The sequence below is a fragment of the Hylobates moloch genome, unplaced genomic scaffold, assembly GCF_009828535.3.
Source record: "Hylobates moloch isolate HMO894 unplaced genomic scaffold, HMol_V3 SCAFFOLD_6, whole genome shotgun sequence".
NCBI lineage: Eukaryota > Metazoa > Chordata > Mammalia > Primates > Hylobatidae > Hylobates > Hylobates moloch.
In genome coordinates, this window is record NW_026652281.1 from 126,808,700 (window position 1) to 126,832,146 (window position 23,447).

General features: G+C 49.7%; 1 protein-coding gene across 5 annotated transcripts in view; it reads left to right on the forward strand.

Annotated features, from left to right (window-relative positions):
* The first annotated feature begins 4,835 nt into the window (after positions 1-4,835).
* The window catches only part of PPARGC1B (PPARG coactivator 1 beta), a 127,577-nt gene continuing 108,965 nt past the window's right edge, over positions 4,836-23,447 (forward strand). For 4 of the 5 annotated variants that reach the window (XM_058440025.1, XM_032158332.2, XM_032158331.2 and 1 more), the window contains exon 1: positions 4,836-4,980. In XM_058440025.1, coding sequence (XP_058296008.1) covers positions 4,903-4,980 — 78 coding nt within the window. In that variant the 5' untranslated portion in view covers positions 4,836-4,902. The remainder of the gene's footprint in view (positions 4,981-23,447) is intronic. The other variant, XM_058440024.1, reaches the window with a different exon arrangement.

Here is a 23,447-nt window from a genome sequence, read left to right on the forward strand (position 1 = left end):
TGTCATGCCCTCCAGAGTTTGAGAACCACAGCTGTATGTAGTGTCTGAATAAAGCATTATCTTATTATCGGAAAGGAGAAAATGCTGATGTTTCGACTTTTGAGCATTTGTCGGTAGCGACGAAAATATTCAAGTCAAATAGGTTCATTTTGCTATAGCCATTTCCATGGAGCCTGCGGAGCTCTGGGCTTTGCACTAGGAATGCACAGGGCTCACTTTCACTAATCTTGAGGGAGGCGAGGCTGATAAAAAAGGCAGAGAAGATAGGAGTCAAGCCACACAATGTCCAAGCTTGGCATTGTTATTGCCCTTCACTTGGAAGTTGTTAAACAGGACGTGCGCTGCCCTTCCAGCTTTCCTGGGGAGGTTAGATGCTATGAGATTTTTCACACTCCCTTTCCAGTGTCTGTGGCTCGGACCATGTACACACGCGGGTTCAAATCTGAGCTGTTGTCTCTGTGTAGTCTGGGGCCAATCACTTTAACCCCCTTTAAACTTTTGTTTCTTCAGTCATAAAATGGACATCATGATTTACCCTACGGAGGGTGGCTGGAAGGATTAGAGATGCTATAAACTCAGGCGTTGGGCACATGCTCAGTACAGAAAAACCCTAAGTTTTGGTTGATGTCTATAAACTGCCATAACATCTGGGCTGCAGGACTCTGCAGAGGTTCATCTAGGCTAGCTCCTTCTTTTTTTTTTTTTTTTTTTTGAGACGGAGTCTTGCTCTGTCGCCCAGGCTGGAGTGCAATGGCACAATCTCAGCTCACTGCAGCCTCTGCCTCCTGGGTTCAAGCAATTCTCCTGCCTCAGCCTCCCTAGTAGCTGGGACTACAGGTGGGGGCCACCACGCCCAGCTAATTTTTTGTATTTTTATTAGAGATGGGGTTTCACCCTGTTAGCCAGGATGGTCTAGATCTCCCGACCTCATAATCAGTCTGCCTCAGCCTCCCAAAGTGCTGGGATTACAGGCGTGAGCCACTGCGCCCGGACTGCTCCTTTTTTTTTTTTTTTGAGATGAAGTCTCGCTCTTGTCCCCAGGCTGGAGTGCGCCCAACTGACCACTCCTTCTTTTTTTTTTTTTTTTTTTTTGAGACGAAGTCTTGCTCTTTCCCCCAGGCTCACTGCAACCTCCGCCTCCTGGGTTCAAGCGATTCTCCTGCCTCAGCCTCCCGAGTAGCTGGGATTACAGGCACCTCCCATCATGCCTGGCTAATTTTTGTATTTTTAGTAGAGATGGAGTTTCACCATGTTGTCCAGGCTGGTCTCGAACTCCTGACCTCAGGTGATCTGCCTGCCTCGGCCTCCCAAAGTGCTGGGATTACAGGCATGAGCCACCAGGCCAGGCCACTCCTTCATTTTATAGATAAGAAAACAGCCTCAGAGAGGAGAAGCAAATGGCACAAGATCATCTAGCACCTCAGGTTTTTTGAGGGCTTTTTTTTTTTGAGATGGGGTCTCAGGCTAGAGGGCAGTGATGATCACAGGTCACTACAGCCTCAACCTCCTGGGCTCAAGTGATGCTCCCATCTTAGCCTCCAACATAGCTGGGACCGCAAGTGTACACCATAACCCTTGGCTAATTTTTTTTTTTTTTTTGTATTTTTTGTAAAGATGGGATCTCCCTATGTTGCCCAGGCTGTTTTCAAACTCCTAGACTCAAGTGATCCTCCAGCCTCAGCCTTCCAGTGTTGGGATTACAGGCATGAGCCACCACACCCAGGCCAGGACTTTTAATCTCAATTAAGAACTTCACATTTTTCCATGGGCCAGAGGAACTTCAAATTCCTCCATGAGGCTGAGACTCTGTGAGCAACTTGTGATGAAGGAACTTCTGGGACAATATGCTTTTGAAAAGGAGGCTAGATATCTCAGGTGAGGCCCTTTCTCACCTAAATTTCTTGCCAGCCAGAAGACTGTTGTGAGGATGTAGTGACTGGCGAGAAAGCCCCTGACGTTGGGCAATGTGTGGCTTTTCTATCAACGTGGGAGTTTTAAAAACAAAAAAGCCTCCGGGAAAGTGCTGTCAGGTCTTCCCTGGCAAGGCAGTGAATGGCACTGCAGCTCTGCAAGGACCGAGGCTAGAGATGGGTGGCTTTGGGGACACTCCAAAGTTTGGCCTCTGGGCTATAAAGGACATACCACCAGTCAGGGGCCAGGCTGGGCCTGGAAGGGACATCTCCGGAAACCATCCCACAGGACTCTGACTCTGGTGCCCAGGGGAGTAGCAAAAAAATGGGGTCTTGGGAGAATTCAAGTCCTTAGTGCTAATGGTGATGATATTGGTGATGTTGGTGATGACTATAGTGATGATGGGCATTTCCTACCTGAAAGACTCAGGGCCAGGCAACTGACTTTACATGAATTGCATTGTTTCATTCAATCCATCCTCACAAGTTCCCTATGTGGAGCAGTACCATTGCTATCCCCACTTCACAGATGAGGAAACTGAGGCTCAGAGAGGTTAAGTAAATGACCAAGGGTACATAGCTAGTTTGCACCAGGATTCAAATCTGAATACACTGGAGTCCAAAGTATGCCAGCAGCCTGTAAGTGCTGGAAAAAAGGCAAGTAACATTGGCTAGTGCCTTTAAGGGATATATATTTCTTATTCCCATTTTAACAGAAGGAAAACAGAACAGAGTGCTTAGCATATTCTCCATGAGGTCAGGCACTGTGCCAAGCACTTTACATATATTATCTCCTCAATCATCAAAACATCCCTATGAAGTAGGTAGTTTTTGGGTCCCCATTTGTGTAGATGAGGAAACCGAGACCCAAGACTAAATGACTTGCTGTGGTTCCAAATCGGGCAGTGTGACTCCAGGGCCCACACTCTTCACCCCCTGAATTGCTGGATACTGGAACAAGATGTTCCAGTATCCAGATGCAGGGTCTGAAACAGAACCCAGGACTCCTGACTCCTAGTCTAGGGCTCTGAGGCTAGATGCAGGCTCTCTGTTGGAATGCATTGTTCCTTAAAAGCACACTGGCCTTAAGCCCAAAGAGTGAAATCACGCCCTGCGGTTCTGGGAACCTCAGATTGGAGAAGGAAGCTTTTGCCCTGGTGTTCAAGTCTCAGCAGGTGTGCTGGGGACTTTCCCTCTGTTTCCTTCTCCCGCTGGAAGGAAGCCCTTGTTAGGTGGGCAGGGTGGGGCAGCCCTTATGAGTGTAGGGTGGGAGGAGGGCAGGAGGCAGGTGTGCCCAATAAAACAGACCTAAAGCTTCCCGCCTTCTTGCCTTCATCCAGGCAGTGCCCTCATCACCTGTCTGGCAAACAACAGGGCATGATGATGAGAGTTGAAGATTGGAGTCAGGAGGTTTGAGTTCTGGTTCTGGCTCAGGCACTACTCCACGTACACATTGACGGTCAGTTTCCTTATCTGTATAATGTGTGGTGGTGGTGGTGGCAGAGAATCAAAATTCTCCAGCTTCTTCAGTTAACACATCATCTATTAAGTGCCTACTATGTGCCAGGAACTGCAGATACAGCAAGTGCAAAAGCAGATTTAGGCCCTGCTTTCACGGTGTTAAGAGTCTTGTAAGGAGAGATACAAAGATTAAGTCTTCATTGCAACAAATGTAAAATGGCAACTGTGACCAGCTTTTAGAGAAAAAAGGCCTGCTGATGGAGCTAAGGGAGCCCATGATGGTGGGGATGGAAGGAGAGGAAATGGCTTGACAGTCCAAGGGGTAATAGGGAAAGATGCCCTGAAGAGATTACTAGGTGAGTGGCTGCTGGGTGTACAAGCCCGTTGTGAGTGGGCCTGCGGAGGCTGGCAGGAGCCCAGCCCCTTCATGCATTGTGGGCATTGGTAAGATAACTCATTGGAATTTTTTGGGGGAAGGGTGTTGGGGATGATGGGAGAGAGATGTACGATCAGGTTTAGCACAGAATATAGGCAAACGCATCCTTCAAGTAAAAGATAAAAATGCCTCCTCCTCCAAGGAGCCTTCCTTGATTTCTTTACTTTTGATCTATGGTATTTCTCCCTCCTTCTCTGGCCTTATAGCCTGGGTAGAGAAACTCAGTCCTCCAGGGGAGTAAGACCTAAGCTTTCCCTTCCTGCAACTGATGTGCGCTGTAGCTTCGAACGAGGTCCTAGGTATACACACACACACACACACACACACACACACACACACACACACATATGTATACACACACATATATACATATATATATACACACATATGTATACACATACATATATATATATACACATACATATATATATATATATTTTTTTTTTTTTTTTTTTCAGGAGGGATATGAAGAGTGACTTACAGGCGCCCGCCACCATGCCTGGCTAATTTTTTTTGTATCTTTAGTAGAGACGGGGTTTCACCATGTTGGCCAGGCTGGTCTCAAACTCCTGACCTCAGGTGATCCACCCGCCTCGGCCTCCCAAAGTGCTGAGATTACAGGCGTGAGCCACTGCACCTGGCCTTCGAACGAGGTCCTATGCCTTCTTGAGCCTCAGTTTCCCCAAGCTGTGCATAAGAAGCAGGTTGTCTTGCAGGGCCCGCCCAGCGCTAACGCAACGTGATTCGCTCTGGCAGGAGCCGGGGGCTGCCCGCATTGCTGCGCAGGCATCGGGCTGCTGGCTGGGGCACCGCCACCTGGCTGCCTGCGCTTTACCCCCTGCTGAGGGCTGCGGGAGCTGGTCGCGGCGCCAGACGCTGCGCAGGAAAGTGGGTGAGCGACCCCCGGCTCCCGCGGGCGCCGCGCGGCCCCGCCCCCGCAGCAAGCGGCCCTGCGGCAGCCGGGGGCTCGAGCTCCGCCCTCCGCCTCCCGCCAGCCTCACTCCCTCCTCCCTCCTCCCTTGCTCGCTCGCTGGCTCCCTCCCCCCGGGCCGGCTCGGCGTTGACTCCGCCGCACGCTGCAGCCGCGGCTGGAAGATGGCGGGGAACGACTGCGGCGCGCTGCTGGACGAAGAGCTCTCCTCCTTCTTCCTCAACTATCTCGCTGACACGCAGGTACGGCCAGCCGGGGGCCCGGGGCCGGGGGTGCTGAGCTGCGGGGGCCGCAGCCGCAGCCGCGGAGGCCGGGAGGCAGCGGTGGAAGCCCTGGGGTAACTGGGGGTTCCAGGCTGCAGAGCCCCCCTTCCAGGCGCCCTGCGATGCGCTCCGTTACCGGGGCAGGGAGCCGGAGGTCTCCCGGCGCGTGCTGGAGCGTTGGGGGCGCTACGGCCGCTGGGGAGGGTTTAGCCTTGGTTGCTTGGAGTCTGCCCCCCCGCGGGCAAAACTGGGGGGTACCGCGCTTCCTTTGGGAGGTGGAGGCGCGCCACGGTGTGGGGTACCCTCAGGCTGGCGCTGGGTGCTGGAGGCGCGCCGTCAGCGCCCGGCACTTGCTGCCGTACTTTCACGTGGACCTGTGGCCCCGGCACGGGTGCCTGCCCCGGTCTCCGGAGTCCCCTAGTCCTCCAGGCTGTAGTCCCCAGAGTACTGTTGCTGGCCCCCCGCCGCTTTCTACCCGCGCCCACAGCGCGGAGTTTTCTGCCAGTTGCCGGCTAAAGGCATAGGGGTCTGCGGGGCACGTGGACATGCGGGCGGAGACAGCGTCTTCCTGGTTTCGCTATCGGGCGGAGCCCCCTGTGGGGAAAAGCCAGGCTGGATGGGGGCGGAAGGACTGTCTGGGGGCGCCTGGGTCCCCCTGCGGTGCGCGGCCCCGGTGCGCGCTCCACGATGCAGGGGGAAGGGAAGGCGAGGCGGAGTCCCAGGCTCTGGCTGAGCCCGGGAGCCCCACTGGCGACACGCGCGTGACAAGAGAGGGTGCTCTGGTGTGCCGGGGCGCGGGGGAGCGGGGGAGCGAGGAAGCTGGTGGCTTGGAGACTGGGAGAGGGGTGCTGCTGGGATAAGCAGCCACCAAAAATGTTAGCACGAGGCGTGCGCGCCCCCCACCGCTTCCCCCATTTTCCCCACCCAATGCCTGTTGCAAGCATAAAGTTTGGCTCCAGAGTTAGGGCTTTTTCTCTGGGCGCCCGGCTGCGGGTCATCGGGAAGCTGAGGATGCGGCGGAACCTCGGAGGAGCCCCCGGGTGCTGGCACACGCCTGGGCACGGAGAGGGGCGGCCAGGCGGAACCGGGCGCGGCTCGCGGGGGCTGGTTTGGTACCTGGAGTGGGAGCGCCGGTGCCGGCCCGTTTTGCATAACAGTGGAAGGGAGGGGGAAGGCGGAGATGGGGGGAGGGAGGTGGGAGGAGAGAGAGGGAAACTTTGCTTCTTGTTATAATCTGCCTGTCTTTGGGCGGCAGCAGCTGTCATGGGACCGGGTGGGCGGGGAGAGGCTTGCAAGCTGACTCCTTGCGGTGAAACGCGACTTGGAAGGGACGCCGCAGCCGAGACGTTCAGCTCCGGGCGGACTCCGGGTGGCGACTTCGGGCTGGCAGCTGGGACGGCGTGGCGTGGCATGGCAGGGTGTCGCCGAGAGGAAGCCCGCCACGCGGGAGGCAGGCCGGCCCTGGCCCGCTGCAGACGCCGCTGCGTAGGGGAGCCGCGGGGCCGCGTGGTCGGTGGCGGGCGCGCTCGGGTTGGTTCGCGGCAGAGGCCGGAGGGGCTAGTGGCGTGTGATTGAGCTTCTCGAGGTCGGGGGGAATGTGCGATGAGCGGGTTGCGCGCGCGGGTGTGTGTGTGTGTGTGTGTGTGTGTGTGTGTGTGTGTGCATGCACACGCCGCGCGCGCCCGGCGCGTACCTTTACCTCTGACGAAACTGCGGTGGAGCTCCCGCCGTCGTCGCCGGGCTCCGTCACACGCCCCGCGCCGGTGTCTGCGCCGAAGGCGGGTCCCAGCCTCAGTACCCCCAGAGCCGACAGCTTGGGACTAGCGGGCACTGAGTGCGGGAGGAGGGGCAGAGTCGCTCCTGGGAAGATTCTGTCCCCACATCTTGAAATTGCCCGAGGGCGTCTCCGAATCTCTTGGCTGAAATGCGGATGAGAGAGGCCTGAAATAGCCGGAGACTCGTTCAGGGACCCATGTCAAGAACTGTCCGCTTTGGACTGTACCCTGGATTTTAACTCGATCTTCAGTGTTTGGCTCAGCAATAATTAATTATTTTGCCCTTTAGCCGCCCAGTGAGCGTAGCTAGCAGAAATATTTCATCTAAGGAAACTAGAAAATTGAATAATCAGGTGTTAGCAGGAGCAGTGCAGTGAAAGTTAATCTGGGACATTTGCTTTTTTTATTTAACCACGTGACAGGCCGAGGATCTTCTGGTGATCTTTGCCGGCCCAACTTGGGAAATGTAATTGATAGGATGAGCTTTGAGTCGCCCCTAGAAGGCCTGGAGAGCCCAGCCGGAAGAGGACCTGGGCGGGCCCAGTGTGCGCCTCCTCATTTTACAGTTGGAGAAAGAGGCTGCGAGGGGTGAGCGGCTTGTATGGGACCATGCAGCCAGAGGGTGACAGAGCCACCCAGGGCTCCTGACTCCAGGTCCTGTGTGTTACCTAGAAATAGCACTGGACTTGGAGTCAGAAGGCCTGAGTGGAGTCACCTTCCCCACTCTCTGGCTGGGTGACCCCGGAGCAAGCCATTTGAACTCTCCGAGCCTCATTTCCTCCATCTGTCAAATGGGGCTGGTGGTGCCGCAAGAGAATCCAATGGCCTGGTGGTGAGGGTGAGCAGTGTTTGCATGTGAGATGTTCTGGTTGTTCCTGCAACCCCCTCTCCTCCCCCAAACTTTCCCTGACCCTCCCCTCCTCCATCTCCCTTTGGGAGCTTTGGGGAAAGTGGATTAAATGATAATTCATTGTCTTTGTCCCAAAAGATTGTTGTTGTCTTTGGTGGCTAATCCAGGGTTAGATGAGGGAGGACTTCTGTTTAGGAGAATTAACTTTTACCCATTGGGGCCAAAGTACGGAAATTTAGCAGAACAAGGATTGCGAAAGTTTCTTGGAAAGCTTTGAGGCATGGATCCCAAAGGACTGTGGGTAGCTTCACCTTTGTTCAGGCTGTGCCCCTGGCCCAGAGTGCCCTCACCCACCCGTCCTGCATAGCCTTCTCCTCTACTAGGCTCTCCCAGCCCAGCTTGCCCTGCTTTCTCTCCTCTGGTTTTCTGCATCTGTGTTATACAACCAAGCACTTTGTGTGAGTCTGGTGTCCAGTAAGATTCCAGCGCTAGGGTTGTGCCTTTTATCATTGTGCCTGCAAGGCACCTGTCAGTATGCTGAGCTGTGTTCCTTTGCTTAGCTCTTGGCTAGGCACATGGATTACAGACAGGGGTGCAGCTGGGTCCTGCCAAGCAGAAGCTCCCAGGCTGGCAGGGGAGACAGCTGGGCAGCGAGTGTGGGAGAGAGGAATGCAGAGGGCTGCAGCTGTGGGCAAAGGCTTAGACCCCAAAGGCCACACAGCAAGTCCACACTAAATATGGGCTATTTGAAGTTGCTTAGGGCATCAGTCATAGATGCACAAAGTGTCAAAGTTGCCAGCGGGAATGTTAGAAATCATCAGTTCTAACAACTTATTAAAAATATTTAATTACAGAATTGTTAGAAAATACTACCAAGCATAAAGAAAAAAATGAGAAATATGTAACATGACCCAAAGATAACCACTTAATTGTCATGTATATTCCAGACTGTTTATTTCTTGTTCATATAGATCACATCTTGTTTTTAAAACATGGAGTTGCCGAGCACGGTGGCTCATGCCTGTAATCCTAGCACTTTGGGAGGCCGAGGCAGGTGAATCACCTGAGGTCAGGAGTTCCGGACCAGCCTCGCCAACATGGTGAAATCCTGTCTGTACTAAAAATACAAAAATTAGCTGGGCGTGGTGGCACACACCTGTAATCCCAGCTACTTGGGAGGCTGAGGCAGGAGAATCGCTTGAACCCAGGAGGCGGAGTTTGCAGTGAGCCAAGATCGCGCCACTTCACTCCAGCCTGGGCGAAAGAGTGAAACTCATTCTCAAAAAAAAAAAAAAAAAAGGAGTTATCCTGAATATACTGATTTGTAACTTGGAATTGCACTGTTTTGTAACTTGTTTTTTTTTTTTTTCCTCCTCCAAACAATATGCTGTGAACATCTTTCCACATCAGTAAATATTCTACTTAGTATCTTAATGATTATATAATGTTTCATTGAAGATTGAACTGAAATGTATTTAATCCTTTATGGTTACTCATTTACGTTGTTTAATTTTTTTATTTTGCTATTGTAAGCAATGCTAAAACGAATATCTTTTTATGTATGTCTTTGTTTCTTCCTTTAAATTCCTAGAAGTGAAATTACTCCATCAAACCCATTCCTGGATTCTCTTCTAGAAAGATTGTACTTATTTGCGCACCGGCATGGTCTGGGAACACCTGGTTTCCTATACCCAGATAACTGTTGATATTTTCATTGTTTTTCATTTTTACCAGTCTGTTCATCAATAAATTCTGTTACCCTTATTGTTTTAATGTGCATTTATTTGATTACTTGTGATGCTAAACTGCTTCCCCATATGATCATGGGCGACTTGTGGTTCTGTGTTTCTGAACTTGGCCCATTTTGCGATTGGTATCTTGTCTCCTCGTTGTTCTAAAGCTGGGACTGAGCACCCAGAAGGGGCCCCTGCCACATGGAGAACTGGGAAAATGGCTCCACACACCCCTTGAAGCCAAGGCCAACTTCTTTTTCAAATCAGTTTGTGGGTTTGGACAAATGTATAGTGTGTGGGAGAAGGTTGAAGCGTAGCCTTCACTGGGTGCATTTGTCCATTCTTCATCTGTATGAGACTTAGGGAGAGTAACTTCTTCACCTGAGCCAGAAGGGGTCATGTTCACCAGAGACCTGGGCTCCACTTTTGTTGGGATTCCCCGGCTGGTGCTAATGATCAGGATGCCTGTGAAACCCAGGAAGGGCAATGGCCCAGCAGCCGTGCCCCAGGGGCTCATATTTCCTCTTTACCTTAGGGCCCTCCTTTTAGCAGCTCGTGCAGCCAGGCAGAAGTTCCACTATGCCACGTGAGTCACCCTCTTCCTTCTTCCTCTGGAATAATAGAAGAAAGGACTGGCTCGAGTGAGAAGCAGCCTTGCAAAGGGGGCTCAGGCTTGGAAATGCATAACAAGAACATTGCAGTGTTGATCCTTGCCTTCTTCATCTTCATCATCAGTGATGTTTACTGAGTATCCCCTAGACCCCATGCAGTTTTCTGAGCCTTCTGTTTGCACTACTACATTTCATTCTCATAGATATTGTGCAAAATGTAGGTGCTGTTGCACAGTTGTACAGATCTTACAGTTTCAGAGAACTAACTGACTTGTGGAAGACTAATTACCTTTGAGTAAGTAGAAGAACCAGCATTAGTGGGCAGTGTTCCCAGACTATTTGACTGTAAGCTCCTTGAAGACAGGGGCTACTCTCAGTTTTTGTTCATCAGTGTTTTTCTAGCACCTTGAGCAAATGAAGGCACATCGATTGTATAGAGAGAATGCAGAGGCTGGGTGCGGTGGCTCACGCCTGTAATCCCAGCACTTTGGGAGGCCGAGGCGGGCAGATCACGAGGCTAGGAGTTTGAGACCAGCCTGACCAACATGGTGAAACCCCGTCTCTACTAAAAATACAAAAATTAGCCAGGCGTGGTGGTGTGCGCCTGTAATCCCAGCTACTCAGGAGGCTGAGGCAGGAGAATCGCTTGAACCCGGGAGACGGAGGTTGCAGTGAGCTGAGATTACGCCACTGCACTCCAGCCTAGGCAACACAGTGAGACTCCATCTACAAAAAAAACAAAAAAGAAAGAATGCAGAACAAGTCCCTCTGCTTCTCTAGACCTGTTTTTCAGTCCTTGAAATGGGGATAATAGGCCCTCTCAGTTGGGAGTGAAATAATACAGTATATCTAAAATGAGCATTAACCTGCTACTCATGAAACTTGGAATAGTTCTCTCTTTGAAACACTTTAGAAGGACAGGATTAAGTATGGAGCTAATTTTCATGCATGCAATCTTTTTTTTTTGCATAAAAGAGAGAAGCGTAATTCTTGTTAGAGAGTGAAGGGTACCCAAATAAAGTGATTTGGAAGAAAATGATCAGGGTCAGTTGCTATCTGTCCTCCTACAAGGTAGTCGGAGTTCCTCATATCCATCCCATTGACACTCAGCTGATGCAGAATCAATTGGATTGATCTTTCTGTTCTTCCCTTCTGATCTAGGTTTTTGTCTGTTTGTAACTAGATTCCTGCAGTTACTACCAAAGAGATCTTTGCTGCACCAGACTTTGTCTTCTTCCATTTGTCCTTAGCCCTGATGGCAGAGCAGTCCTCTTAGAGTGCATATCTGACATCACTCTCTTGCTCACACATCTCCCATGGCTCCCCAGTACATTTTTTTTTTCTTCTAAGACTTTATTTTTTTAGAACAATTTCAGGTTCACAGCAAAATTGAAAGGAAGGTACAGAGATTTGCCATATACCCTTGCCCCCAACATGCATAACCTCCCACATTATTAATATTCCCCACCAGAGTTGTAGATTTGTTATAATTGATGAACCTACATTGACACATCATTGTCACCCCAGAGTCTGTAGTTTACATTAGGGTTCACTCCGTGGGTTTGGACAAATGTATAATGACAGGTATCCACCATGGTAACATCACACAGAATAGTCTCACTGCTCTAGAAATCTGCCCTACCTTTTCATTTCTTCTGTCCCCCAACTCCTGGCAACCACTGATCTTTTTACTGTTTCTACAGTTTTGCCTTTTCCAGAATGTCATATAGTTGGAATCATGCGGTATGTAGTGTTTTCAGGTTGGCTTTTTTTTCACTTGCTGATAGGAATTTAAGGTTCCTCCATGACTTTCATGGCTTGATAGCTCAGCTCTCCAGTATTTTAAAATTAAAGCCTAAACTTAAACGTGATTTCCGAGGGCCTTCGGGTACTTTAAATTGGAGAGTTAGGCCCTTGACTTTGTCTTGAGCTGTCTGCTTTTACTTTGTGATCCTGTACCTCCCCAGGAAAACCCTGAATTTTCCTCCTGGAGGCTTAGACTCGGGCTGCCCTTTTCTGTGTCCTCCGTCTCCATTTCCATGATTTCATCCTGCGAGCCCCCGCTCACCAGCCATTGTTTTGGCGATGCCCTCTCCCTCACCTCCAAGCCAGCTGTTCCATCTTCAGTGTGGCAGTACGCAGGGCCAGCAGAGCATTGACCTTGGAATCCCCTTACTGGGTTTGAGTCTTGGTTCTGCGATTTGCCAGCTTCAAGGCCTTTGGCAGGTCACATAACCTCTCTGAGCTTCTGTTTCCTGAAGTGGGAAGATATGATGATTAAGATTGTTGTGAAGAGGCCGGGCACAGTGGCTTACGCCTGTAATCCCAGCGCTTTGGGAGGCTGAGGTGGGTGGATCACTTGAGGTCAGGAGTTCGAGACCAGCCTGGCCAACATGATGAAACCCCGTCTCTACTAAAAATACAAAAATTAGGCGGGCATGGTGGTGCATGCCTGTATTCCCAGCTACTTGGGAGGCTGAGGCAGGAGAATCACTTGAACTGGGGAGGTGAAGGTTGCAGTGAGCCAGGATCACACTACTACACTCCAGCTTGGGTGACAGAGCGAGACTGTGTCTCAAAAAAAAAGATTGTTGTGAAGAGTCAGTGAAAATCGAATGACAACATGGATTTAAAGCATGTAATCATGCCTGGCACAGAATAAGCACCAAATAATAGATGTATCTCTTCATCTATAGATCGCATTAAGTGTTAGGACATCACTCCTGGACGTTAAGCTCCACAAAGGCAAGAATTTTCGTTTATTTCATCCACCTTGTTTTTCACCACAATGAGTAGATCAGTGCCTGGAATATAACAGACATTTAATCAGTCCTCATTGAGTGATTAGGAAATCACTCCCGGACGTTAAGCTCCACAAAGGCAAGGACTTTCGTTCATTTCATCCACCTTTTTTTTTCACCACAGTGAATAGATCAGTGCCTGGAACATAACAGACATTTAATCAATCCTTACTGAGTGAATGAATATGCTAGACTATGAGCCTCTTCAGGGCAGACACTGCTTCTTGTTTTATATCTTCAGTCTGAGTGTTCCTGAGAAGGGGTGGAATACAAGTCTGGTGGAATGAACTGGGATGTCCTCTCCCCACCACCATCCCTACCATTTTAATGTATTCATAGCCTGCCTGAACTTTAAGCTCCCTCTTGAAAGCCTGCCCTCTCTGGGAAGCACTTTTTTTTTTTTTTTGAGATGGCGTCTCACTCTGTCGCCCAGGTTGGAGTGCAGTGGCACGATCTTGGATCACGGCAACCTCCACCTCCCGGGTTCTAGTAGAGACGGGGTTTCACCATATTGACCAGGCTGGTCTTGAACTCCTGACCTCGTGATCCGCTCACCTCTGCCTCCCAAAATGCTGGGATTGCAGGCATGAACCACCGCATCCAGCCTCTGGAAAGCCTTTGAAGCTAACTTCTTCTGCTTCCACCACCCACGTGGCTTGTGCCACTTACTATCCCATGGTATCTGTGTGTGCTTTTATTCCTACAACTGGATTGAAAGCTCTGGGAGGACAAGGAATTATTTTTATCCTGGACTAGCACTGTGGTTGCCTAGAAGAGCGTTTTATAGGTTTCAATGTCAGGTTCTCTGAAAGAACTTTGTATTTTAAACATTTGACTATGGAAAATGTCAACTCATACAGAAGTAGACAGTAGAGAGAACAGTATGGTGAATCCCCATCCCTCCATCACCCGGCGTCCACTGTTAAAGACTTGTAGCCACTCCATGGAGATGGAATAACATCTCCACGTACAAGAAGTCATTTCATCTGTGAGTATTTCATTGTGTATCTGTGAAGAGACTTCTGAGTGCTATTTCATGGATTTCTCCCAATAACTGTGAGATTGGCTTTCCCCATTTTGTAGGTGACGAAACTGAGGTGCAGGGAGGTTAGGTCAGTTGCTCAGGGTCTTGAAGCCAGTGAGCGGCTTACCTGGGATTTGAACCTTGACTGTGAGCAGCTCCCTCTCCTTCCAGGCTTGGGGCAGGGGGCCCTTCGAGATACAGGTACACCTTGCCATTTCCAGAAGAGAGGACGCTGAGGTCCAGCTGCTTGGCTGGAGGAAGCCCAGGCCCCTGACTCCCTGGCAAGTTCATTTCCAGTGTCAGGTCTTGTGAGGTGCGGTGGGCCTTAGCTCTTGGGGAGGGCCAGGGTGAGTAGTCCTCTGAGAGACACCATTGACCTGAGTGGCTGGGCTTTGGATGGCTGTGGGACCCTGGGGCAAGGTCTACCACCACCCCTGGACAGACTGCATTTTCTTCCTACTCTTGTCATTCCTAAATCCCGAAGGTCCCCCTTGCAGCTGACCACGAGTTCTCTCATGAGATGCTCAGGACTACCCAGTGAGGGAGAGGGAGCCAAGGGGTCAGCAGCTGGGTTCACAGAGCTCAGAGAGGAGGGACCTGGCCTGAGGTCACCCAGCTGGCCTGGGCACAGGGTTGACAGGCTCTTGGTGGCATCTGGACCCGTGGGCTCCCACCCCGCTCTTTCCTCAGGATAGAGACCGAATTGCTACCCAGATCTAGAGTAGGAGACCAGAGACGAGACCTGAGAGACTTTCACAAATGGTGGGATAAAGCCATTGATTAACTGTCCCCAAAGGCCTGTGATGACTGTTTGGTGTTTTAGGTAAGAAAACAAACATTTGCCCTAATTGTTTGCTGTGAGAGGGCTGTGAATTCCAGGATTGGGTTCTGCTTGGGCAAAGCCCTGGGAGCTTGGCAGAGAATTTCTTTGGGCCTTCTTTTTCTATCTAGGAAATGGGGCCGATAGTAGCATATGCTTTGAAGGCTTTTAGTGAAGAATAGTTGAGGCAATGTCTGTAAAGTGTTGAGAAATGCTCAATGAGTAGTAACCCTTGTTATTATGAAAAAAGGACACATGTAATGCAGACCCTGCCATTTGTCTCCCCCACTGAGCTCCAGGTCCTTGATCTAGTCAAGGCCCTGAGGTTCTTGCAGAGTGTTTTTTCCTCTCTACTTGTGGGGCAGGTGACGAGGGGTCCCATCCAGCCTTAGCAAGTGTTGCAGTACTGACTTAGGAAACCACTTCTAGTGAGATGCCACTTGAAGAGAGAAGAAATATCCAATAGTGGTTAAGAGCCCTAGGCTTTGGAGTTTTAACTGCCTATGGTTTAAATCAGTGCTCTACCACTTACTAGCTATGTGACCTTGAGCAAGTATCTTAACTTCTCTGACCTCAGTTTCTTCATATATTATCCCCCAAATTGGGGATAATAATAGTATGCTGTTTGTAGGATAACTTAAGATAGCTGCAGATAATTAAGGCTTGCAGCTTCACCTGACATATAGTAAGCGCTCAATAAATGGTAGTCACTAGGATGATGACAATGATAATGATGTAAAAATATAACACACAAATGTCAATTTGAGCTTTCTGGGAGTTGGGAGTGCCTTAGAGACGATCTTGCTTAATGCCCTTACCTTGAAGGAAGGAAACAGACTAGAAACAGATCAGAGGATGCCTTCAGGTCACTCAGCAGAGGCAAGACAGGGCCCTCGGCTGCTGTCTGCTTGGCCAGGGCTGGCTCTGAGTAGCTGGGACTCAACTGTCTGGGACCCACTGTCTGGGAACTCAGCCGGGCGAGCCCTGCTTGGCTGAGACATGGATGCTCCCCGACAGCTCTGCAGCCGTATTTTTTCCCTGTGATTGCCTGGCAGAACATAGTCATTTAGCAGAGGGAATGCGAGGAGATGTTAGAAACCAACCAGGCCCTGAGCAGTTGCAGCAGCCGGCCCACGAGTCGCTCCCTGATGTTGCCATGGCAAACAGCCTTGGCAACGTGGCTGCTCGCACCTTTATTTCTGGTTTCAGGCTCTTTGCAAGGAAGTGTGGTACCCAGAACACTGGGGAGGGCCCTGCCCTGGATCCTTGGCACTGTGGGCAACCCAGCCTTTATGCTGCTAACAGTCCCAGGCCACAGCAGCCCCTGCTCAAAACACCTGCAGACCCACCCTGCCTTTGCAGAAGCAGACTACTGGGTATGGGATTTGAAGCCTCAAATGTCCATTTAGCTGACTGTCCATCTATTTGTCAAATACTGTGTTTGGCAATGCCATACTGTTCCCGCCACTGCAAAAGCACAGCCACATAATATTCTTTTTTTTTTTTTTCGTGAGACAGAGTCTCACCCTGTTGCCCAGGCTAGAGTGTAGTGGCGCGATCTCAGCTCACTGCAACCCCTGCCTCCCGGGTTCAAGTGATTCTCCTGCCTCAGCCCCCTGAGTAGCTGGGATTACAGGCGTCTGCCACCATGCCTGGCTAATTTTTTTGTATTTTTAGTAGAGATGGGGTTTCACCATGTTGGCCAGGCTGGTCTTGAACTCCTGACCTCAGGTAATTCAACCCTCTCAGCCTCCCAAAGTGCTGGGATTACAAGCGTGAGCCACCATGCCTGGCATAGCCACATAATATTCTTAACATGATGGTGGTGATAACAGTTAACAACTGCTATATCCCCTTCAAGAGATCAGGCCCTGTGCCACATCCTTCACATGTGTAATCACATTTAATCTCAGAGGAACCCCATGAGGCAGTCCCACTGCTATCCCCATTTTACAGTTGGGTAGACCTAGGTCAACCCAGAGTTTGTGGCGCTGATGCTGTTCTGCAGCTCCTCCCCTATACCAGGCAACCATGGGGGCCCCACCATTACGTGTCTGTCCCCTCCCTGTGCCCCTCTCCCACCTGCACCTGCACACTGCAAGGCTCAGCTCAAGTGATGCCTCCTGTAATTCCCCCTCTCAGAACTGGCCCTTTTTGCTCTGCGATCCCCACAGTCTGCTACAGGCACTTTCTGTTCCCTGCCTTCCCTCAATACTCTGCCACTCTGGTGAGTTTATTTTTGCCCTCCAGCCATCCCAAAACAAAACAGAAGGGCAAACTGGCTAAGGAGGAGAGCTTTGACTGTGCTGAGGAGTTTGGACTTGGCAGGCAGTGGGGAGTTGGCAAAGAGTTTTATTATTGTTATTCATAACAGTAATAATATAAAAGAGCCAACACTTAGAGACTTGTTGGTATGTGCCAGGTACTAAGCTTGGGCCGTTAGGTGCTTTATCTTGTTTAATCAACTACCAGTGAGGTTGGCAGTATGGCAAATGAGAAAACTGAGACTTGGAGAAGTTCAGTGACTTCCCCAAATCGCCTAGCTAGGAAGTAGCAAGGCTGGGATTTGAACCTAGGTTTGTCTGACTTCAGAGCACATGGTCCTAACCATTGCAGTGGTGGCTAATTTAGCTGAGCACATAGAAAGGACTGGAATGGTGTAACAGGAGGCATCTGTGGTGTGGCCGGGGTGGGTGGTGGGGCCCATACCCTGCCTCAGCTGTGGGGCTCAGTGGAAATCACTAGATATAGGTAAGAGGGCAGGGGGCTCAGAGTGGTGCCCTCATAGCCAAGATGGGGGTGCAGAAGAGGATTTATATGGGGAGAACATCCATTTATTCAGGGTCCACTGTGTGCCAGGTCTGTTCCTTACTCTGGCCTTCCCTGGAGCCTGGTTAAATGTAAACTGTAGCCTCAGACCTTTATAACCTTTGTTTATGTGTTTATTCTTTTTTTTTTTGAGACAGATTCTCACTCTGTCGCCCAGGCTGGAGTGCAGTGGTGTGATCTCGGCTCACTGCAACCTCCGCCTCCTGGGTTCAAATGATTCTCCTGCCTCAGCCTCCTGAGTAGCTGGGATTACAGGCACCCACCACCATGCCTGGCAAATTTTTGTATTTTTAGTAGAGATGGGATTTCTCCATGTTGGCTAGGCTGGTCTCGAACTCGCGACCTCAGGTGATCTGCTTGCTTTGGCCTCCCAAAGTGCTGAGATTCCAGGCGTGAGCTACTGTGCCCGGCCCTATTTATTCTTTACTGTTCCCTCTTCTCTGCCCAGTTGGGACTGGAGCTCATCAAGCTGTTTTTCCATCAAATCCCCCAGTGACTTAACAGTTCCTGGCACACTGTAGGCCCCCAATAAATAGTTGTTGGATGACTGAATGGTGAACAAATGCTGTTCGATCTTTCACAACATTTGCCTGGCCCCAGAGGTCCTTCTTTGTGCCTAGAGACGTGCTAGGATGTGTGGGTGAGGTGAGTGTGGCAGCGTTGTACCAGTCCCCACAAGGAGTCACCTGCCCTTGTCACCAAGATAAGCCTTGCACACAGAGGATCAAAGGCAAACACTTTGTGGAGCCTCCAGAACCCACTATCAGAATACACCTCCAGCACATAGATCTTTGTGGAATGATAAACCACTGCTAGGAATCCAGTCTGTTCCAGGGCATGGCTCTACCTCAACTGGGGAGGGGCTCAGAGTTTCAAGAGTCTTGGTATCTGCAGGGAGGTGTCTGGTCAAATGTCCCCACATCTTCCCGGGGGATTGAAACCAGCACTTTACACTAGGCCTCATGCCCATGACCCACCCACTTACTCCAGAGAGACTAGGCAGGCTGCCTGCACTCATGAGGAAGGAAGAGAAATCCAGGGAGGTGATGGGGCAAGAGAGGACTTGGGGACCAGTGACCATAGTGCCCAGCTCAAGAAGATGAACTCCATGCTGCGTGGATCTTCCCTTGCTTAGAATCTCCTCATATGTTGCACCTGGCACCTTTCCTTCTTAGGGCCAATTCACTCTTAGTTTGCACATGGTTCTTACAAGCTTGGCAGTCATGTCAAGCAAGGCCTCATGATATGAGAAGCAGCACATTGGTTCGTTAGTGTGTGCCTATGTAGGCATGGGGTGAGAGGTGAGGATCTACCAGAGGCAGACACGTGGACTACAGCACTGAAGCCAGCTTGGGGCCAATTAGTGAGGGGGCTGAGGGGTCCTGCACACCTGTCTTGTTCCTGAATACATTACTATGTGAAAGCGCAAAGCTCATTGGTGATGAAGACAGTGTATCGTCTCTGAGGAAAGGTACATTCTGTTCAGTGTTCTCTGAGAAAGCAAGAAAGTGTGAAGTACATTTTGGTATTACCATCAAAAATAGGAAGTCTATCAAAAGCAGGCAAAAGTTTTGGCATTCCAAGTTATTTATAAAGTTTGCATATTGTTAGCATACATAATTCCTTGATGATGCCAGATGAATGAGTTAGTCTAGCCATAAAGCTTTCTTTGAAAGTTAATGCAATCTCTGAAAATAAGGTATTGTCTTATATGTTTCCAAGGCTGCTTAAGGTAGCACAAAGAGTATGTAGCTTGGCATTAGATAAGGGCTGATTGGCCTCAAGAAACAGTGGCACTTGCACTTAGTGATTCATCAGAGCTTGGGCTTTAGAGTCTGGTTCAAATTTTAGCTTTGTGACTTTTTTTTTTTTTTTTTTTTTGAGACAGGGTCTTGCTCTGTTGCCCAAGCTGGCGTGATCAAGGCTCACTGCAGTCTCAACCTCTTGGGCTCAAGGGATCCTCCTACCTCAACCTCCCCAGTAGCTAGGACTAAAGGCATGTGCCACTACACCTGGGTAATTTTTTACTTTTTTTAGAGATAGGGTCTTGCTATATTGCCCAGGCTGGTCTTGAACTCCTAGGCTCAAGCGATCCTATTGCCTCGGCCTCCCAAAGTGCTAGAATTACAGGTGGGAGCCACTGCGCCTGGCCAGCTTTGTGACTTTTTAGTTGTGTGATCTAAGGAGTTAGATAGCTGCTCTGTGCTCTAGTTAGCCAGCTCCCAAATGGGAATGATAATAGGACTTACCTGCCAGGCTTGGTAGAACTAATCAGTGGTTCTCAGCCATGAGTGCACATCAGAATCAACTCTGTAGTTTAAAAAAATCATAATTACGCATCTGGGACTGTCCCAGACCTATAGAGTGAGGATCTTTGAGAGTAGGTCCTTGAGCTTCTCTGTCTTTAAAAAGCTCCCTCTGATGACACCCCTGCTTTGGTACTAAAAATCAGGTACTATTCATAGAGTGTCTGTCATGAACTCTGCCGGTTCCTCCCCTCTCTCTTTCCGGCTTCAGTGTGGGCCACAGGCTAGCATTTGGGATGAATGACCAGGGAACAGATCGAAAGCCGCTTTATAATAATGCCTGTGTAGAGCAGGGCAACTTCTTTATAGGCATTTCCATTTGATCTTCACATCAATCTCATGTCATAGGGAAAAGGAGTATTCCCATTTTACAGATGGGGAAATAGAGGTCTAGAGAGGGACTTGGTAGGATCCTGGCAGTAATCAGTTTTCAAATATTCGTCCTGGTCCCTGTGTTTGTCCTCCTTGATCCTCAATCCCACACCCACTTATGGGTCAGCTCATAGGAGGTGGGGAGATTAGGATTACTTTATGAGTGAGTGGGTTGGAAGAGAGGAGGAAGAAGGCAGCCTGAGAGAACACAAGTCACCTGCAGACTCCCAGAGGCCAGTGACAGTTTGATTTATCAGGCCCCTTAAAGAACAGAGGGGTGCTGGTCATGGTCCCAGACCATGCAGTAGCTTAGGGATAGCAACAGGACTAGAATCCATTTCTGATGCCTGATTCACTGCCATCCCAGCTCTATGTGCTGCTTCCACAGTGTGATCAGGGTGTGGCTCCACTGATAATAGAATTAGTCTTCTAGCTAGTGTAGTGAGGCCTTTGCACTTGCTGTTCCCTCTGCCGGGAATGCTTTTCCCAGGCATTGCCATGGCTTGCTGCTTCCTCACCTCCTTCCAGTCCTGTCAGGTGTCGTTTCCTCAAATGACCACCATTCTACTTTCTGTCCCTATGATTTTGTTTGTGACATGGTTTCTCATACAAGTGGGTTCACAGTATTTGTCTTTTTGTGCCTGGCTTATTTCACTTAGTATAGTGTCATCAAGGCTCATCTCTATTGGGGCAAATGTCAGAATTTCCTTCCTTTTTCAGGTAGAATAGTATTTCACTGAATATGCCTCATTTTGCTTATCCATTCTTTTGTTAATGAATACCTGGGTTGCTTTCACATTTTAGCTATTGTAAATGATGGTGCTGTGAACATGGGTGCACAAATATCTTTTGGAGACCCTGGTTTCAACCCATTTGGGTATATGCCCAGAGGTAGAATTGCTGGATTATGTGGTAGTTCTGTTGTTAATGTTTTGAGAAACCACCATACTGTTTTCCATGGTGGCTGTAGCATTTAACATTCCTACCAACAGCGCACAAGGGTCCCAATTTCTCCATATCCTCTCTAACACTTCCTGTTTTCTGTTTGTTTCTTTAAATAGTAGCCATCCTAATGGGTGTGAGGTGGTTATCTTATTGTAGTTATGATTTGCATTTCCCTAATGATTGAGCATTTTTTAATGTGTTTACTGGCCATTTGCATATCTTCTTTAGATAAATGTCTTTTCAGGTCATTTGCCTGTATTTTAAAATTGGGTTGTTTGCTTTTTGTTGTTGTTGACATTTAATTCTCTTTATATTTGATCTCAGCAGATATGATTTGCAAATATTTTCTCCCATTCTATGAGTTGCCTTTTTATTCTGTTGATAGTGTCTTCTAATTCGCAAAATTAAATAATTTTCACGTAGTCTAATTTGTCTATTTTTTCTTTTGTTGCCTCTGCTTTTGGTGTCATATCTAAGAAATCATTTTCAAACCCAATGTCAAGAAGCCTTTGCCTGCTTTGTTTTCTTCTAAGAGTTTTAGAGTTTGAGCTCTTTCATTTATATCTTTGATCCATTTGGAGTTAACGTTTATATATGGTGTAAGGTAAGAGTCCAACTTCATTCCTTTGCATAACTGAATGTGTCTTGAATGAGTGAGTAATTGGCTAAGTCCTTAAGCTGTACAGGCTGCCGAGCTCACCTAACCCTCCTAACAGCAGTCAGGAGAAAAATACTTTTAGCCCCATTCTTCATGTGAGCCTGATGCTCAGAGGGTGAGTGTGGGGCTTGGGGACATAGCTCCTTTGCTGACCAAGCCACACAGAGGTCCCCAGGGCCCAGCAGGCAGGCATGACCAGGGCCCCGCCCCAAAATATCATGCCCCAGTGCCCTAGTGACCTCATGCCACTTTCTCCTTGGGGTTGGGCAACAGCTCCTCCCTGCCCTGTGGGTGTGGACACCAGGTACCTGCCCAGCAGCGCCCGGGGCCTCCAGCCTACTCCAGCACTGCTCTTTGTCCCAGTGGCTGAAGGAGTGGCAGCCTGGCTTGTATTTTCTGGTCCAGCCCCAACAGGAATGTGGCAATCTCCTCCCCCTGTGCCTGCATCCACACCTCCCTGGTGGGGTGGGGGTGGACCATGGGCAGGCACCATAGCAGGCAAAACCAGAGGACAGTGATGGTGTCTTGGGTGGAAGCTGCTTTGCCAGAGGCCCATCTCCTGAGAGGCTAGAGCAGGCCCAGGTTGGTGAATCAGTTTCCAGGAAGAGCAGGGTGGGGTTGAGGAGTGGGTGAGGAGCCAAGCGGGAGAGAGAGGTGGAGGTTTAGAATCCACCCTAGAAGGAGAAGAAAGCCCTCCTTTGCTCAGCTGGACTGCCAGAAGATTTTCAATGATATGGTTGTGAAACAACCAGAGGAGGGGCAGTACCAGCCGGTTCCAGGTGATGAGCACAGCCCAGGGTCTGAGGGTGAGCGGGAGGCACCTGAGAACAGTTGAAGAACAGAGCTCTGAGTCAGCCTGAGTCCAGGGTCTGTCAGTTAGCTGCTGACTTAGGGCATGGTACTTATTCTGCCTGGGCCTTAGTTTCCTCACCTGTGAAATGGGGTGAAGATTATATATATATATATATATATCTCAGTGGGTAGTTGAGTTGAAAAATGAGAAGGTACAATGTCTGAAGAGCTTAGTGCAGTGTCTGGGTGTTATGATCAATAATAATGACAATTACCAGTGACCAGATTGTTTGGTGACAGTTTAGTGGAGGAAGCCATGCAGCAGTCACTCCCTGTGCACGGGAAACCCGTTGCAGATTTGAGCAAGCCTTGCTGCCTGCCCTGGATGAACAGATCTGCAGATGGCCGTGGAGGGTGCTCAGGGCAGAGTGTCAAGACAACTTTTGCAGCAGAAAGGGTATTGAAGGATGAGCAGGAGCTGGCCAACATGATGGGAGGGGCCTCCTAGCCAGGCACCAGGCTGTCGTGATGGCTAGCATATCATGTGGCTGATGACTGAGCAATGAGTGGCTAGGTGGGAGGCTTGAGGGGAGGCGCTGAGCTGACTGGAGGACTCCCCTTGGGGGTGAGGAACAGACAGCATGAACGAAATGTCTGGAAGAATCAAAAGATAGAACACCAAGATTCTCGTCCAAGAAACTAGCTGGAGGCTGCTCTGGAGAAGGGGAAAGGCCTTGTGGAGGTTTCAGAAGGAGAGTGACTTTGAGAGTGACTAGTTCTTCCTCAGGCCTCACAGGCAGCATGGAATGAATGGTATCACCCTGTGGCCTGCGCCGCTCATCCCCAGGCCCTAGGAGTGAGTGGGGGACATGCAGGCATTTGTGTAAGGATTCACACAAAGGCTGGGGTATAGCTTCTCATCTGTAGTCC